Raw genomic sequence first — 17,935 nt, 5'->3', positions numbered from 1 at the left:
CCTCCTTCCACATGAAAGCTTATTTTGATATTTTAAGCTAGTTGATTTAGAATGTCAAAGCCTTTGTTAGTTAAATCTAATCATTTTTAATGTGGTGATAAACGAGTGAGTGCTTGCCTTAAAGTGTTTTTCCTGTTTTTTTTTTTTTTATTTGACATCTGTATTGGTGCATGTACTGTACTTGGTATTTCTAAGCCCTTGTACACACGGTCGGACATTCCAACAACAAAATCCGTCTGATTTTGTCCGATGGATTTTGTCCGAAACTGGTGTTGCATACACACGGTCAGACAAAGTTGTCGGAAAATCCGAACGTTTAGAACGTGATGACGTTATTTAGTTATGACAGGACTGCGTTCAGGCTAGTAGCCAATAGCTTTGGTCTTGGAATTTGATCTGAGCATGCGTGGCACTTTGTCCGATCGGAATTCTCTACAAACGATCGGACAAAGTCTGATCGGATCATGTTGTCAGAAATTTTTTATATCCAGCTCTCAAACTTTGTTTGGACATTCCGACAGAAAAAGTCAGGTGAAGCCCACACACGGTCGGATTATCCGACAACAAGGTCCGATGGGACATTTTCCGTCTAAATGTCCGACCGTGTGTACAAGGGCTTACAGTGATGTAATGTACAGTAGATGTCATAACTGGTAGCATTTATAACCATATTTTCATTGTTACTAAACAGGTGAAAAACTGGAGGAATTTCTGCGCTCTCTAAATAGCAGCAAGCCCCTTTATTTGGGCCAGACAGGACTGGGGAATATTGAAGAACTTGGAAAACTTGGACTTGAACCTGGAGAAAACTTCTGCATGGGAGGTCCAGGGATGATCTTTAGCCGAGAGGTGTTGCGAAGAATGGTCCCACACATTGGTGAATGTCTTCGTGAGATGTATACTACACATGAAGATGTTGAAGTGGGAAGATGTGTACGCCGTTTTGGTGGAACACAGTGCGTCTGGTCCTATGAGGTAGGATTGCGTATATTATTGCATATTTTATTTCCTTGTTACTTTGTTTTATATAAATAATACCTCCAATACTTGACATCTAATTAGGTCCTTTCTTTCAGTCTATATAGTCATTCTGTTATATAATATAAATTCACAATGACATGTCACTGTTCCCTTGGTTACTTTTTTTGAACCGTGTTGTGATATTTGATAATTGATAACGATGATCTTCTTTGTTAAAGCTTGGATACCCCAAATACCACTTCTTTTAACTGTCATCAGATTTTTTTCTCCCGAATATTGGTTTATATTGGTTAATTTTTTGTGGCTTGTGCATAACATCATAACTGGATTCAGTACTCACTTAGACTGCCATGAAAGCCATATGAGAGTCTTTAACTGTACTTTAATACTGTATGTGTTGGCTGGTGGTATAATTTTTAAACAGTGCAGCAATCAGCGGAGTATTAACTAGTTTAATTTTGATTTTCATTATACTAAAGAGCTTAGTCTCACCCATAGATAGATGGGTGTGCACCTCATAAATTGCATTAGGGTGTGCACCTCAAAGCTAAAACACACATGTGGGCATGTGTACACTTATATATATATATATATATATATATATATATATATATATTTATTTTTTCAATGGTTTCTTTTTAGGGGGGGGGGGTGTTTATTTCATCTTATTTTTTATGATTTTTACTTTAGGATATTTATCTATGACAATGTTTAATTTTTTTTTTAACCCTGTCGGGGGGTAACCAGACCCCTGCCATCTCCCCTTTGAGACATGGAAAAGGACTGAGGATAGAGATCCCCCAGTCCCTTTCTCAGCAGCCTCAGCTGCACTCGAAATTAATGGGCAGAAGTCAGAGTCTCCTCTCCATTCATAAACTGAAGCATTGAAAAAACAAAGTTTATGATGCTCAGTTATGAATGGACAGGGGCAGTAAGCATTGACTCTGTTCATTCGGGAAAAGAAAGAAGCAGGTAACTTACACAGGGTGGCACAGCGGTGTAGTGTATAGCACTTTTGCCTAGCACGAAGAAGGGCTGCTGGTTCAAATCCCAACCACGACACTACCTGCCTGGAGTTTGCATGTTCTCCCTGTTCCTGCGTGGGTTTCCTCCGGTTGCCCCGGTTTCCTCTCACACTCCAAAGACATGCTGGTAGGTTAATTGGATCCTGTCTAAATTGTCCCTAGCTCATATGAGTCAGGGATCTTAGAGTGTAAGCTCCTTGAGGGTATGGACTGATGTGACTATACAATGAATATGTAAAGCGCTGCATACATTGACAGCACTATATAAGTACCTGTGAAAATGGGGAGGGGAAATACTGCACTAAACCTAAAATAAAACAGATGTGTATACAAAAAGCAGCTAATAAACAAAGTTCAAAGTAATGTGCAAAGATAATGTGTAGCGCTAAATATCGTGACCTAATAAAGGAAACATATATACATGTAATAATGTGAATATCAAAAACTAAGGTGGATACCAAAGAGTGCATGTGAAAATATCAATACACAATAATAAAATAAAATGAATCTATGAAAGTGATTCAGAATGTACTGAGTACAACACAATGGGGTGTTGGATCACAGTCCAAAGAAGCCAAGTCCATAAGAAGTGGAGAGAGATGTTATTCCCCCATTCCTAAATGGGCTGGGATGTGTACTCTTGATGAACCGGATGGTATGCCTATGGATACTTGTGCAGGTTCACATAGAAAAGGTGAGGCACCCTTACAGGAAATGGTGGACCCAAATACCATATGCCAGTGAGTCAAATAAGCTTGAATATCCTCTGTTCTGGGAGATGTCACGCTGGATGCAATGAAGGATGTACAGCTCCAAATCATATAAATGACAGGCAATAGGCACCCCGCAGTCAGATGGGTCCAGGACAGTCCAGGAAGTAGAGGTGGGTAAGTGATTAGCAGAACCCAAAAATGGAAGGAAAAATAAAAGAGGGCTCCACTTTTCCTTTCATTTTTGGGTTCTGCTAATCACCTACCAACCTCTACTTCCTGGACTGTCCTGGACCCATCTGACTGCGGGGTGCCTATTGCCTGTCATTTATATGATTTGGAGCTGTACATCCTTCATTGCATCCAGCGTGACATCTCCCAGAACTGAGGAGACATCTCCCAGTACTCAGTACATTCTGAATCATTTTCACAGATTTATTTGATTTTATTATTGTGTATTGATATTTTTACATGTATATTTTCACAAGCACTAAAACTTTGGTATCCTCCTTAGTTTTTGATATTCAAATTATTACATGTATATATGTTTCCTTTATTAGGTCACAATATTTAGTGCTACACATTATCTTTGCACTATATAAGTAATCAATAAAAAAAAATTACAGATTTATCAACTCTTTCCTCTATTATCCATCCTGAAAGACACAGTAAGATCGGTGATTCTAACTTCCCCGCTGCCACCACACCAATTGTTCCTGAGTGTCCAGGTATTGCACCAGGCGTTGGGAGCATTTTCACGAGTACAAGTACTCCTGCAAATACTTGGTATCGGGACAACCCTAGTATTAACTGTAACACTACTGTTACCAGGGATTTTCTTGGACAAATATCGCTTTTAATCCCATTTACAAAGCAATTTGAATCATCAGAACTGAAATGTGAAAGGAATCTCATTTCAGTAAAGGTTGTTTCAGTGAAGTGTTCACTGAAATACTAATTTCAACTACTTTGTATCCATATTTTAAGCCTTGCATACATTTTCTGCATGTTTCTAAGGGTTAATTACAGCTCCATAATATCATATTCATTATACTTTAAAATGTAATTAAACACTTCAATGTTTGGGAGCAACACCTTGTTAAAAAGCTGGGCTTAACATCTGAGCGTGTGTGTTTCCTCTTTGATGTGCAATTATGTAGTTACAATACACTCATCAATACTTTGCTCCGCATCATCTTCAAGTATACAAAAAGAAAATCCATAGAAGGCGACAATCTAAGAAATGCTAGTTTTTTCTTGTTAAAGCACAGGAATTAAAGTGTATCTAAGCTCAATAATAAAAATGTAATATATCACAGTTTTACCAGTTCTTAGATTAGGTTTCTGCATTAGTTTTCCTTCATTCCTTTGTTTTCATCTGACACTTCCTGTACTTGTGGGCTATGCTTACTTACTGTAATGTATATATGGAAGGAGCCATGGTTACCACCACCCAGGCTGGACATCAAACATGTCTGCCTCTGTTCACTTCCTTTACAGGAGATGGAAAGATTTGTAGTTCACAGACAAAAGACAACATTGTTTTTGCTATCAGTTCAGCTTACAGGAAGTGACACGAACACTGTATTTCTGGCAACATTAATGCGGAGCTCCACCCAACCAAGGGGAAGCTCCACTTATCTGACACCCCCCCCCCCCCGGTACCACAATTGGCACCTTTCGGAGGGGAGCGGGTACCTGATTTTGACAGGTACCCGCTCCCACTTCCAGGTGATCTTACCAATGGCGAGATCACTCGGAATTTCAGGCCTCCTCCTTCCCCCACCACCCATCCATTCACAAAGCGCAGCACATTTCACTCATGCACAGTAGGGAACCAGGTGCGAAGCTGCAAGGCTTCACTGATGCTTTCCCTTACAGGCAAAGGCAGCAGCAGCACCCAAGAGCCGATGAAAAAATTGGCTGGGGTGATGACACCTGGACAGATAAGCGTCCTAATATTAAAAGTCAGCAGCAAAAGTATTTGTAGCTGCTGAATTTTTATTTTTTCTGAAGGAGCCTGGAGCTCCCCTTTAAGAAGTATTTTCTGTATTTGATAAAAATTTTCTGAGCCAGAAAAGTGACACTTAAAGCAGCCACCATAACTGGTTGGTTGCAGTATATTACATTTTTGTTCTTGGTTTGAACTTTCCTTTAAATGCTATGGGATGTGTGTGTTTAACCATTTTTACTATTGGTCATAATGTACGCACATTAGTGTTGTAATTATGCCAGTACAGCAAAACTGCCACTAAATTTAGCATGAGTGGAAACACTGGCCAGGTCTAAAGGATGTGGCTTTTGCTAGGAAGGGTGAGGAAGCTTAACTGGAAAACAGTTGTATTTTAGAGGGATGTCATAAAATGCTCACTATAGACCTGATCTTTAACCAAATGGTAGATTAGCTTTTTGTACAGAAAGATAGAGCTCTAAAAAATAGAAATTTATACAAAATAAATGCATTTGAAACTGGCTAACTTTCCTCCTTAAAGCGGCAGTAAACCCACAGATTTTTATTTTTTTTAAGGCAAAATGCATAATGAGCTAGTATACACCACATACTAGCTTATTATGAAATACTTACCTTAGAACGAGGCGTCGGCAGGTCCACGCAGAGGGAGCTAACATTTTCCCTCGGTGTCTCTTCTGGATATTGTGGCTCTGGCGCTGAGTGGCCCGGAGCCACAATGTTGTCACTCCCGTGCATGCGCGTGGAAGACTTCTTGCCGGCAAGGTCTGGCGTCTGCCGGACCTTTCAGCTGGGGAATTCAGAGAGCATGTGCCGGTGAAGTCAGCGGCTGCATGCAAGGGGAATATCTCCTAAACCGTACTGGTTTAGGAGATATTCTGTTTACCTACAGGTACGCTTTATTATAGGCTTACCTGTAGGTCAGAGTCCAAAAAATTACTTTACTACCGCTTTAAGGCTGGGTTCACACTATTGCAAATTGGATGCGGCTTCCCGGCATCCAGTTTGCAATAGCAGGAGATTTTGGCCGGCTCTCTATGGAGCTGGTTCACATATCTCCGCTGCCGCTCTATTGTGAATTTGCAAAGGAGCCCTGTGCGTCTTTTGGTCCATTTCAGGTCCGAATTCAGCCCAAAATTTGGGCTAAAATCAAACCTTAAGTGGTGAACGGGGGACGCACCGGACCCTTTCTGGGAGCCGCATGCGAAAATAGTGTAAACCCAGCCTAAAGTCAATTTGTGGCCAGGCTATGGTCATTTGAGTATTTATATATTCTTAAAAAACCATGAGGGTTATTTACTAGAACTGGAGAGTGCAAAATCTGGTGCAGCGCTGCATGGAAACCAATCAGCCTCCAGGTCTTTTTGGCAAAGCTTTATTGAACAAGCTGAAGTTAGAAGCTGATTGGCTACCATGCACAGCTGCACAAGATTCTGAGTGCTCCCGTTTTAGTAAATCTCCCCCTGTATGTGAGCTCACTAACCTCTATAGATGTGAGCAACATAGAACAATACATTCAGATGTTACAAATGAATCACTGATGTCATATTCTAGTCATTCTATGAGCAGCTCAGCTCCCCCTGCCCCCTATTCCATCAGTGACACTGCAGCCTTCTACCCCTTTTATCCCTAATGTATATACAGCGCAGGTGCAATGAGAAGGTAGTTGTTCGCTTAACAAATAGGGTAAAGTTGTGGTTACTTTAATTATCCTACCATGTGCAAGCAAACATACTTTTTTTTTTTAACTTTTAATATATTAATGTGGGTGTAAAGTCTATTTGTTGATTTTTACTTATAGGTAAGCCTATAATAATAAAAGTGAGCATTACCCAATTGAAGACTGCAATACGCATCTGGCATTATATTGTATTTGTGCATTAAAATTCATTAAAGGGTGTTTTTTTCCCAAAATTTGCATTTGAAAACCCGCTGTGCAAATGTTGTGTGACTGAAAAAGTTACAAAATCCACCATTTTATTCTCTAGGGCCTCTTTGCACATACCGCGTGACATAAAAAAACTACAAAACCCACCATTTTATTCTCTAGGGCCTCTACTAAAAATATATATATATTGTATAATGTTTGGAGTTTTTTTCTAGCAAAAAAAGCTGATTTTTACATGCAAACAGAAAAGGAAAGAACCATATAACTGGTATACAATTCCCCTTTCTAATAAATGCTATGTTGTTCTAAGAAATTGTCTTAAGGCTCCTACTGGTGTTATACTGTCTTAGCTTTGCCGCATCGTAGAGCTCTGTAGCTTGACAGAAAGGCGACTATGTGCAGATTTGACTTTGGGGGAAGATTGTTTACCGGCAGTCAGTCGCAGGTCATTGTACTTTGCATTTCATGCGGCAATATGCTGTGCTATTACAGTAACATATCATGCAAAGTCAAGAATGTCAGGAAAGCATGGAAGAAATGGAATTCTGTCACTCCATCACAACACATTCATGGTTTATTTATTGATCTCCATACAGATGCAATTTGAGTTAAGAAATTCAGAGGTTGCCAGCAATGTAAACTAAAATTCTAAAACTTACAATATGTTCTTTGCTAAAGCCAGCAAGTGGTTAAAGCATAACTCCACGGTTATTAGGCACCCCTTACAATGCCAATTATCCATCCAGAGTGCCAGTCTCTATGCAACAGCACTGTCCCAGGCTTCCTCCACAGTCCAGTGCTGATATTTTGTCATTCTGTTTATTTTCTGTGAGCCCAGCCTGATGTTTACACCCCTGAGGGGCACATCATCATGCAGGCTGGGTTGACAGTACTTGAAGGCTGAGTGAAAATTTGCACTGAGCGCTACTCAGTCCTTAAAGAATGTCAACCCCTGCCAGATGAGTGACAGGAGGAGAAAGGAAATCCTGGAGTTCTGTTTTCCATTAAAAAATTTATGGTTTATTTCTGTTGTAGTTATAGCTGTAGATAGAATTCTCCATAATAATGATGCCCATTACAGTACATATGTCAGTGGGATTTGCAGTATTCTTGGAGGTCTCTGAATAGACCACATTGCACTTATGGAAGATGTCAAGGAGAAAGATGAGCATAGCTAGTCCTGTTTTCTTCCATCGTTGTCCATTAGAGCAAGAGTCCCCAACCACTGGTAATGGGCCATGGCCTTTCTGCTGCCAGGCCGCGGGTGCCGCAGGGGGAAGGCGGCATGAGCGAGCAAGGCAGGCGGGCGGGCGAATGAGAGAGCCGCGTGTCTCAGAGAGGCCTGCAGGTGGATTAGAGAAGCAGGCTGGCAAGTAGAGATGACATCATCTCTTTCCGCCCGCCCCGCATCACCGCTCTCCTGCCTTCGCTCAGAAATGATCACTAAATAAACCAGTGGTGCCACCAATGCAGTGACAATACACACCTGGTGGCACTGGCAGGTGATGTGGCAAGTGGCATTCCTCATCTGCTGGCACTGGCAGGGTACGTGGCAAGTGGCATTCCTCATCTGGTGGCACTGGCAGGCTACGTGGCAAGTGACATTTCTCATCTGGTGGCACTGGCTGGCAACATGGCAAGTGACAGTCTGCATCTGGTGGCAGGCAGTATGGCAAGTGACATTGCTCATCTGGTGGCAAGCTGCATGCCAAGTGACAAGAGGCATCTGGTAGCATGCAGCGTGACAAGTGACAATCTGCATCTGGTGGCAGGTGACATTCCTCATCTGGTGTCAGGTGACGTAGCAAGTGGCAATCCGCATCTGGTGGTAGGTGACATAGCAAGTAACAAGCTGCATCTGCAGGCAGGCAACGTGGCAGGTGACAATTCACATCTGGTGGCAGGTTACATAGCAAGTGACACGCTCAGGGCTCCCACTGATTCAGCTTTATGGTGAGTTGAACTATTTAATTTTTTATTCCAATTTAATAATAGAAAAAATGCACTTCAATCATCCTGACACCATATCAACCACATTGCCGTGATGATTGAAGTGCCAACACCAGCTATTGCCCCGACAAATTCCTGTAAAGAAAAACAATTGCCCCCCATGTGCCCCCCACCCCCTGGCTTTGACACTATTTTCTTCCATGCAGCTGGTTCACGGTGCCAAAAATGGTTGGGGACTGGTGCATTAGAGGACATTAAAGAGGAAGTAAACTCTCCCACTCTGATGCTTCTTTTCATTTAGTCCATTATAATAAGTAATTATCAGACTATAGCCACTGTAATCCAGCCCAAATCACATATTACTTACTGTTTAAAGAAACTTTAAAAACCTTGTTTCCAGGGGTTAGGCAGCGCCATGTTAAGTATTGTTTTCTGAGTCCACAGTGGAGTGTATTTCCGCCCTTATATTGAGCACTTCCTGTACTGTTAACCAAGCCTCCTTCTCAATCCAACGTTTCTATGGCAACCCTGCTTCCCTGTTCATAGCTGACTTGTTTTATTTCATAGTATTTACTTGTGCCGATTACCTAGTGTTTGCCTGTTTGAGTCCTATCAGCTTCAGCTGCTAAGACTGCAGTTATTTCTGTCCCATGCCTTGCTTTACTCTGTATGTGAGGTCACATGGTCACATGGTATGTAGAAGGAAGCTCTGAGTAATTAGCAGCCTACTGGGAGTTCAGTGTTGTGTGCCGTAGGAAGTCCTGATAACAGATAGATAAGACATAGAGAGTGTGCCGTAAATCATGGGAGATCTGGGCATGCTCAGTGACGTCATTCTAAAGAACAAAAAGGATTACAACAATACTAAGCAAGTAAGGAGATATCTACAAGCAGTGTTAATTAGGGTTTTTATGCTGATTTACATGGGACAAAGTTGTGGGGGAGGATTTACAACCACTTTAAACCCCCGTATGTGCATAGGAGATCAGTGTCACATATTGACTAAAGGTTCCTTCCATTGTTTTGTGGAATGCATAAGAACCATCAAGTGCAGTGCATGCAAAAGTATCTGGTGCATATAAAGCATCCCATCTGTTTAAAGACTAATAGTAAGCTGGTTCTGAAGAAAATTTGGGCCTCAACTAACTACAGTTAGTAAAAAGGTAAAAATATAAACCAGTTGACTTGTCTTGTTATTTATAACCAATCAGTTATTGAAATATCCATTGTGTGTTCTGGGAAATATTCAAACCATCTTTATCTTTGTTAAATTCAGTCAAAACATGTACAAGCCCAGCCACCCAGGTGCCCAAGATTACTTAGAACCCCACCACCTTTGACAAATGTGTTCCATTTTAAGAATAATCCCTTGGGAAGTTTATGCATGGAAATGAGAGCACAACACACATCAGACCAAAGCTGGCCATGGATAAGACATGAGTACAGGTCTGATGGCCCTGGCCAGTTTTTATCCAAGGGTAGAGTTCAGTTTGACAGCTTGGAAAAACGTGATCAATCGCTATTATTCAACCTCTAATAGCATAGCTACCAACTGTTCCTGATTTTGAGGGACTGTCCCCGATTTGCAAAAATGTCCCTCTGTCCCTCTTTCCTCCTCATTTGTCCCTCATTTTGGTCTGATCTATATAGTTGTATATAAAATGCACTTTTTATCTTTCTAAAAGTGTTTCCCATGTGCTAAACCTTGCATCCAATTTCTTAATCGATACATTTGTAAATTTCAAAACCAGTATAAAGGAATAATAGTAGTAAAAAAAAAAGCACTTGTGGGTTAACTAATCTTTTTTTTTACTTAAATATCTCCTTTAAGGGGGCGTGGCATGGGGGTGTGTCCTATGCCTATATACATATATTTTCTAATAGGTGTCCCTCAATCCCTTCTCAAAAAGTTGGGAGGTATGTAATAGGCTGATATCAGAGCTGTTTGCTTAAACCTTAGATCTTTCCACTCTATAATAATGTATGCTCGGTCAGATGGAATATACTCTATGTGTTTATGATGCGCTGTCCTAGAGTCTTGCCAGAGTTTAGATTGGATCTGCATTTCCTCCACCTCTAGGTGCACCATGGAAATAATAGACACAATGTCTAAAGGAAAATAAATGTCATAGATTTTCTATGCCAGCCTGCATGTAACCAGATTATTATCTAGTTGATCATTTGCAGATGTATTTCCAGTCTTAGGTGATTACCATCTATGCATTATTTTTGGCTGCTGGAGGATTAACTATTATTAGTTAGAATTGCTATGGCATCTATTTCATTCCACTAATCTAAGAAACTGCCTTTTTGCAAATAATTTACATGCCAAATATGTTGATTCAGTGGCACAATAAAAAAAAGAAAAACTTTTATTTGCAAACTGAGCCACAGCTACTAATAAATAAGACACAACGCTATAATAAAGTTATTGTATATGGGCCTAGAGAGTAAAAAAAGATTATACAGAACGTGAAACTGTAATTGAAATGCAAATGAAGTAAGCGGTTTACTGGATGCAAATGCAAGAAAAATTAGGGGTGATAGATAGATAGGGGTGTAAACCCCTCACAGTTTTGTAAATATTTATTATCTTTTCATATGACAACACTGAAGAAATGACACTTTGCTACAATGTAAAGCAGTGAGTGTAAAGCTTGTATATTTGCTGTTCCCTTAAAATAACTCAACACACAGCCATTAATGTCTAAACCGCTGGCAACAAATGTGAGTACACCCCTAAGACCCCTTTCACACTGACGTTTTCAGGCATTTCTGCCTCCCATGCCGCCCGAGTGTGAAAGCCTGAAAGGTTTCACACTGGGGCGGTGCGCTTGTGGGACGTTAGAATAAGTCCTACAAGCAGTATCTTTGGGGCGGTTTGGGAGCACTGTATACATCGCTCCCCAAATGCCCCTGCCCATTGCAAAGTGGCCAAGAAGCGCTGCTTAAACAGTGGTAAAGTGCTGCTAAATCGAGCAGTGCTTCACCATTAATGCACATGCGCCCCAAATGTAAAAGGGGTCTAAGCGAAAATGTCTAAATTGGGCTCAATTAGCCATTTTCTTTCCCTGGTGGCATGTGACTTGTTAGTGTTACAAGGTCTCCGGTGTGAACGGGGAGCAAGTGTTTTAAATTTGGTGTTATCGCTCTCATTTTCTCCTACTGGTCACTGGAATTTCAATATGTCACCTCATGGCAAAGAACTCTCTGAGGATTTGAAAAAAAGAATTGTTGCTCTACATAAAGAAGGCCTAGGTTATAAGAAGATTGCCAAGGCCCTGAAACTGAGCTGCAGCATGGTGGCCAAGACCATGCAGCGGTTTAACAGGACAGGTTACGGTTTGCTGAAGACAAGCAGACTAAGGACATGGATTACTGGAGCCATGTCCTGTGGTCTGATGAGACCAAGATAAACTTATTTGGTTCAGATGGTGTCAAGCGTGTGTGGCGGAAACCAAGGGAGGAGTACAAAGAAAAGTGTGTCTTACCTACAGTCAAGCATGGTGGTGGGAGTGTCATGGTCTGGGGCTGCATGAGTGCTGTCGTCACTGGGGAGCTACAGTTCATTGAGGGAGCCATGAATACCAACATGTACTGTGACATACTGAAGCAGAGCATGATCCCCTCCCTTCAGAGACTGGGCTGCAGGGCAGTATTCCAACATGATAATGACCCCAAACACACCTCCAAGATGACCACTCCCTTGCTAAAGAAGCTGAGGGTAAAGGTGATGGATTGGCCAAGCATGTCTTCAGACTAAATCCTATTGAGCATCTGTGGGGCATCCTCAAATGGAAAGTGGAGAAGTGCAAGGTCTCTAACATCCACCAGCTCCCGTGATTTTGACATGGAGGAATGGAAGAGGACTCCAGTGGCAACCTGTGAAGTTCTGGTGAACTCCATGCCCAAGAGGGTTAAGGCAGTGCTGGAAAATAATAGTGGCCACACAAAATATTGACACTTTGGGCCCAATTTGGACATTTTCACTTAGGTGTGTACTCACTTTTGTTGCCAGCGGTTTAGGCATTAATGGCTGTGTGTTGAGTTATTTTGAGGGGACAGCAAATTTACACTGTTATACAAGCTGTACACTCACTACTTTACATTGTAGTGTCATTTCTTCAGTGTTGTCACATAAAAAGATATAATAAAAGATTTACAAAAATGTGAGGGGTGTACTCACTTTTCTGAGATACTGTAGATACTGATAGATACTGTATCTATCTACCTATCTACATAAGCACTTATCGGGCAGTATTTTTCTTTATTTCTCTTCTTTTTTTTAACTAATGTCATGTTTTGTAACAAATGTACTGGAGTTTTTGGAATACTGTTCCAATCTGTTTATTTCAATTCCAAATTTTAATTTCCTGCTTCATAGTATACAAGCAATCCTATAATTTGACAGTGTTCTGATGCAGCTGGTTAACGGACTTTACAGTGTTGTTGCTGTTTTCTTTACTTCTATCCCCTTATAAATACAGTGAATTATACCCAACTGACTGTATGTCAATTCTAGGATAACAAAAATAAATGACATCCTTTAATGTCAATGTACTGAAGAGGTGTAAATTCTTATACTTTTTATGCTTAAGTGGCATCACAAAGGTGTACATGAAATCTGCCCAGATTAACTGCATTATTGACAGGGCACATACAATAATGAGATGATTAATGTTACACATATTCACCAGTGGCATAATTTGTAGAAATAGATTTACACTAAAAAAAAAAATTGTTGTTCCTTTATATACCCAGATATCTGTCTCCATACATCATATTGGCATGTATGAGATTCTTTGATGACTAGACTGTGTTGATTAATGAGAGCATCTCTGAGCTCCGAGTGTAGCTGAGGACAAATGCACCTCTATAATAAAAGTTAATAAACCATCAGAGATTGAGATAAACTACTTATTGAGCTGCTTAGAGGATATACATACAGTATAATGTCAGAGAGTAGCGATCAGGATATGATTCCTAATGTGCCATTTTGCGGTTGGATATTTTATGGGTTTGCTGAACAAAAGTTACAGAAGAGGTAATTCATCTCTGTAGAGCATTTATGCTCTCTCCATACTAGTGTTAAACCCATGGTAGATAAAGGCACCAAATAGAAAAGTGAGTAGCTGCTTATATAACTATTATTGTTGATGATCAGTCATTTCACAGAGCTCTTAGGCATTAAAGCTGGATAGGTTTGGGTAAGAAGGAAAGGGGAAAAGGGTGCAGAAGAGCTAGAAGTTAAAGTGTTTGTAAAAGGATTCTTTTTTTTAAATAACAAACTTGTCATACTTACCTGCTCTGTGTAATGGTTTTGCACAGAGCAGCCCCAATCCTCCTCTTCTAGGCCCCCCGTCAGCGCTTCTGGCTCCTCCCACCTTCTGAACGCCCCCATAGCAAGCTGCTGCGAGTAGGCTGAACAAAAAACAAAAATGAACAGATTACCGCATCCACACAAGCAAGGTTGATGGAGGAATTCTCCCTGTTGTGCTAATGTACTCTCACATCAGGGACTTCTGCTGCCAGAATACACTGATCAACCCTACAGCTGTTTGGCTGCAGTGGCTGAGTTAATGGAAGTTTTCCAACAGTCCCATTTGACGGAGCACAATCTACCGATCGGCTTCTGTCGAACAGGGAGGGCTACACACAGATTAAAATTTGCCCAGTCCCAATTTTGATCTATGTGTACCACGCCTCTGAAATAAGAAGTAGCTCTGCCATATAAAGAAACAATCTAGTGCAGGTTGTCTTTTGAAGAGCGAGGGTCCCTTAAGCGACTTGGCAACCAGTCGGGGTCCACAATAAGGGAGCGGGAGAATGACAGGCCCATGTCCACACTGCATATGCAGAGCAAACACAGACACAGCCCACTTTACTCTATGGGCCCTCTGATCTGCTCAAACATCGGATTGAATTGGAAGTACTGCTGGTGGGTGTAAATGGTCCATTTACATCTGCCGCTTCATAGAGGTGAATGGAGGGTCCGATTGGGTTCGACTGATTGTGTGAAAGGGGCCTGATGTGCTGTGGTTTACCATAGACTTCTATTAGATCAGGTCTGTGGCTCAGGTAACCCACAGGTGCACTGCGGATCAGTTTGAAAGCGGCTCAATATCCACTGCAGAACAGATGTGCCAATATATACATGGTGATTTTAGTAATACATTTGCCTTTAACACTAGTCTTCCATTCAGGGATCTACAGCTGTTGCTGTCCCAGCAGAGTGCATTTGTTATCACTTCGCCTGTGACAGAAGCTGGTGCTATACCGGAAGCCTCTCCTCCCTCCACAGCCACTTGCATCCTCTATCGGCAGCTTCATTCACATCACTGATGCTCTGGGATGGAGGGTTGGCAACCCGCTATCTGGGCTTGCCGTCCCACCATCTCAAAACAAGACGTTGCAGGCCACTTCAGAGGTCTTTGCGGGCCACTTATGGCCCCTGGGCCACTGGTTGGGCACCCCTGATCTAGTGGATCAATATTGTATATGTACTGGTATCATCGCTCCGCTCAGCATAGCATTGGAAACTGTCAGGGACATTTACTAAAACTGGTGCACACAGAATTTGGTGCAGCTTTGCATGGTAACCAATCAGCTTCCAGGTGTTAACGGCAAAGCTTAATTGAACAAGCTGAAGTTACAAGCTGATTGGTTACCATGCACAGCTGCACCAGATTAGGTGTGCTCCAGTTTTAGTAAATCCCCCCTGTGTGTACATAATTTTTACAGCCAAAAAGGTATTTTTATAATTTTAACAAATGAGATTGAGCTATGAGGAATGATTTGCTAAAGGCAAATACTTTGCAAGGGAAGTTGAAATTTGCATGGAAATGTTCTACAAAGCTTAGAGAATGTGGTTCAGTTTAGCTTTCACACATATCAAAGAATACCTATTGATGAGCAATAAAAATAAAAATAAAAAAACTACCCCTTTGCCTGCATATAATCGAATGACAGTAATCAGATTATTCCCTAATCTCTAATCTCTGTAGAAAAAAAATGCTCTCTGCCTTTAGTAAATCAACCTCATGGATGGGACCTCCAGATCACATTTGCCTAACAGTGTATTTAGCCTAGTTACCCAGTAACATACTGCTAGTGGTCTAGACTGGGAGGAATATACTGTAAGCCCTTGTACACACGGTCGGACATTCCAACAACAAAATCTGTCTGAAACTGGTGTTGCATACACACGGTCGGACAAAGTTGTCAGAAAATCCGATCGTTCGGAACGTGATGACATTCGTTCGTTGCAACGGGACTACGTTGCGGCTAGTATCCAATAGCTTTGGTCTCGTTAATTGATCTGAGCATGTGTGGCACTTTGTCCGATCAGAATTCTCTACAAACGATCGGATTATGTTGTCGAAAAATTTTATATGCAGCTCTCAAACTTTGTTGGTCGGACATTCCGACAGGAAAAAGTTCGGTGTAGCCCACACACGGACGGATTATCCGACAACACGATCCGATCGGACATTTTCCATTGGAATTTCCGACCGTGTGTACAAGGGCTAACACATTCTGTCCAAACCAGTGACCTGATTGATTTTCCGGGTATTGTGGAATGAATGTAGAAACCAAATTAACATAGAATTAGACTTTAAATAAAAATATTCATACTTTGCAGGTATATCATTTAGCTGTATATTAAACATCATCTTATACAGACAGGTCTAGTAGGAAGCGAGTTAGTGCTACAGTCTTCATGTAATTAATGTGTCCACAGGCTTTCTATACATTTCTACCCGTTCTGTACTTTGCGGCATTGTGCGTATGTTTACCCTCCTCATATCACTCAGCTTTACATGACAAGAACACATTTCAGTGCCTGCAGGAATGTAATTACTTGCGGAACAAGGTTGTAATAGTTTCTTTGTATGCGTTTTTGTCATAAAGCAAGCAAAATACACTCCTAATGCCTTGTGTTTGAAATGATAAGGAAGATACAGCACAGTTTTATGGATCTTGTTCCAATACAGAACAGGCAGATAATGAAATGTTACAATATATAAAACCAGATAAATGAACTTACATCATAACATTTAATTGAATGTAAATGCTATTGATGCAAGTTTACCTTTAAAATACTGCGGTGCCATGCCAATGATTTCACTCACCATCTTGCATTAGTTTCAACAAATATTATTCTACTTTACATTTGTAAGATTAGCCTAGTATTGAGAAATTGACTTCCATTTTTCTGCATGTTATGATTGTAATTTGTTATATACAGTATGGTTCCCAAGATACAGATACACCGGGAGGCTACATGGAACACCACTGTCTAACATATTAGTCTCACTAATCACTGCTCGTGTTCACTTATATTCGGTGCTCAGTGGGAATATACCTAAGGTACTGTACCAATGTCATTAGCAGAGAATGGTTGTGAGTGGATTGATCTGAGCCACGGCTTATTAAATAAGTAAATTTGTTTTTGTAGTTTATCTTCTTTGATCTGAGAGAGCTTTGGCTGTCAAGAAGAAACACTAGTTAAACTAAAAGTAAAGGTGTTGCACATAACAACCAGTTCAAGTGTACTTTCATTTATTTTTTTTTTTAATCTGTTGTAGAGCAGAGCTTTATATTATATATTAATTTTCAAGTTCCACATGGGACAAACAAAAAGATTTAATTTAATGTAGACTTCCATAGACCTTCCTTTCTCTCTCTCACCACTTTATTTCACTGCCAGTAGTATAAGGTAGATCTGGAGTTAGCTATGAGTCACCAGACTTGTAACTTTCACGGGACTTTGACTCTCTGTGCTATGTCACTGATTGGCCTAGCACTGTCATGTGGTATAAGTCATATACTCATCCATATCTGAAACTACTTCCTTCAGTTTCCGGTGCTGGATACAATGGCAAGGAATCATATACTTATCCATATCTGGAAGTACTTCCTTCAGCTTCCGGTGCTGGATACAATGGCAAGGAATCATAAACGTATCCATATCTGGAAGTACTTCCTTCAGCTTCCGGAGCTGGAGACAATGGCAAGGAATCATATACTCATCCATATCTGGAAGTACTTCCTTCAGCTTCCAGTGCTGGAGACAATGGCAAGGAATCATATACTCATCCATATCTGGAAGTACTTCCTTCAGCTTCCGGTGCTGGATACAATGGCAAGGAATCATATACTCATCCATATCTGGAAGTACTTCCTTCAGCTTCTGGTGCTGGATACAATGGTAAGGAATCATATACTCATCCATATCTGGAAGTACTTCCTTCAGCTTCCGGTGCTGGATACAATGGCAAGGAATCATATACTCATCCATATCTGGAAGTACTTCCTTCAGCTTCCGGTGCTGGATACAATGGCAAGGAATCATATACTCATCCATATCTGGAAGTACTTCCTTCAGCTTCTGGTGCTGGATACAATGGTA

General features: G+C 40.9%; 1 protein-coding gene across 1 annotated transcript in view; it reads left to right on the top strand.

The window, feature by feature from the left end:
- Window positions 1-17,935, top strand: part of CHSY3 (chondroitin sulfate synthase 3) — a 538,207-nt gene that overhangs the window by 100,550 nt on the left and 419,722 nt on the right. Inside the window, exon 2 of the mRNA XM_077462127.1 lies at window positions 692-975. Coding sequence (XP_077318253.1) covers window positions 692-975 — 284 coding nt within the window. The remainder of the gene's footprint in view (window positions 1-691; window positions 976-17,935) is intronic.

The sequence above is a fragment of the Lithobates pipiens genome, unplaced genomic scaffold (assembly GCF_037356315.1).
Source record: "Lithobates pipiens isolate NorthernLeopardFrog02 unplaced genomic scaffold, aLitPip1_a1.2 Scaffold_3, whole genome shotgun sequence".
Classification (NCBI taxonomy): Eukaryota; Metazoa; Chordata; class Amphibia; order Anura; family Ranidae; genus Lithobates; species Lithobates pipiens.
The sequence above is the reverse complement of the archived record's forward strand: the minus strand, read 5'-3'. Positions and strand labels throughout refer to the sequence as shown.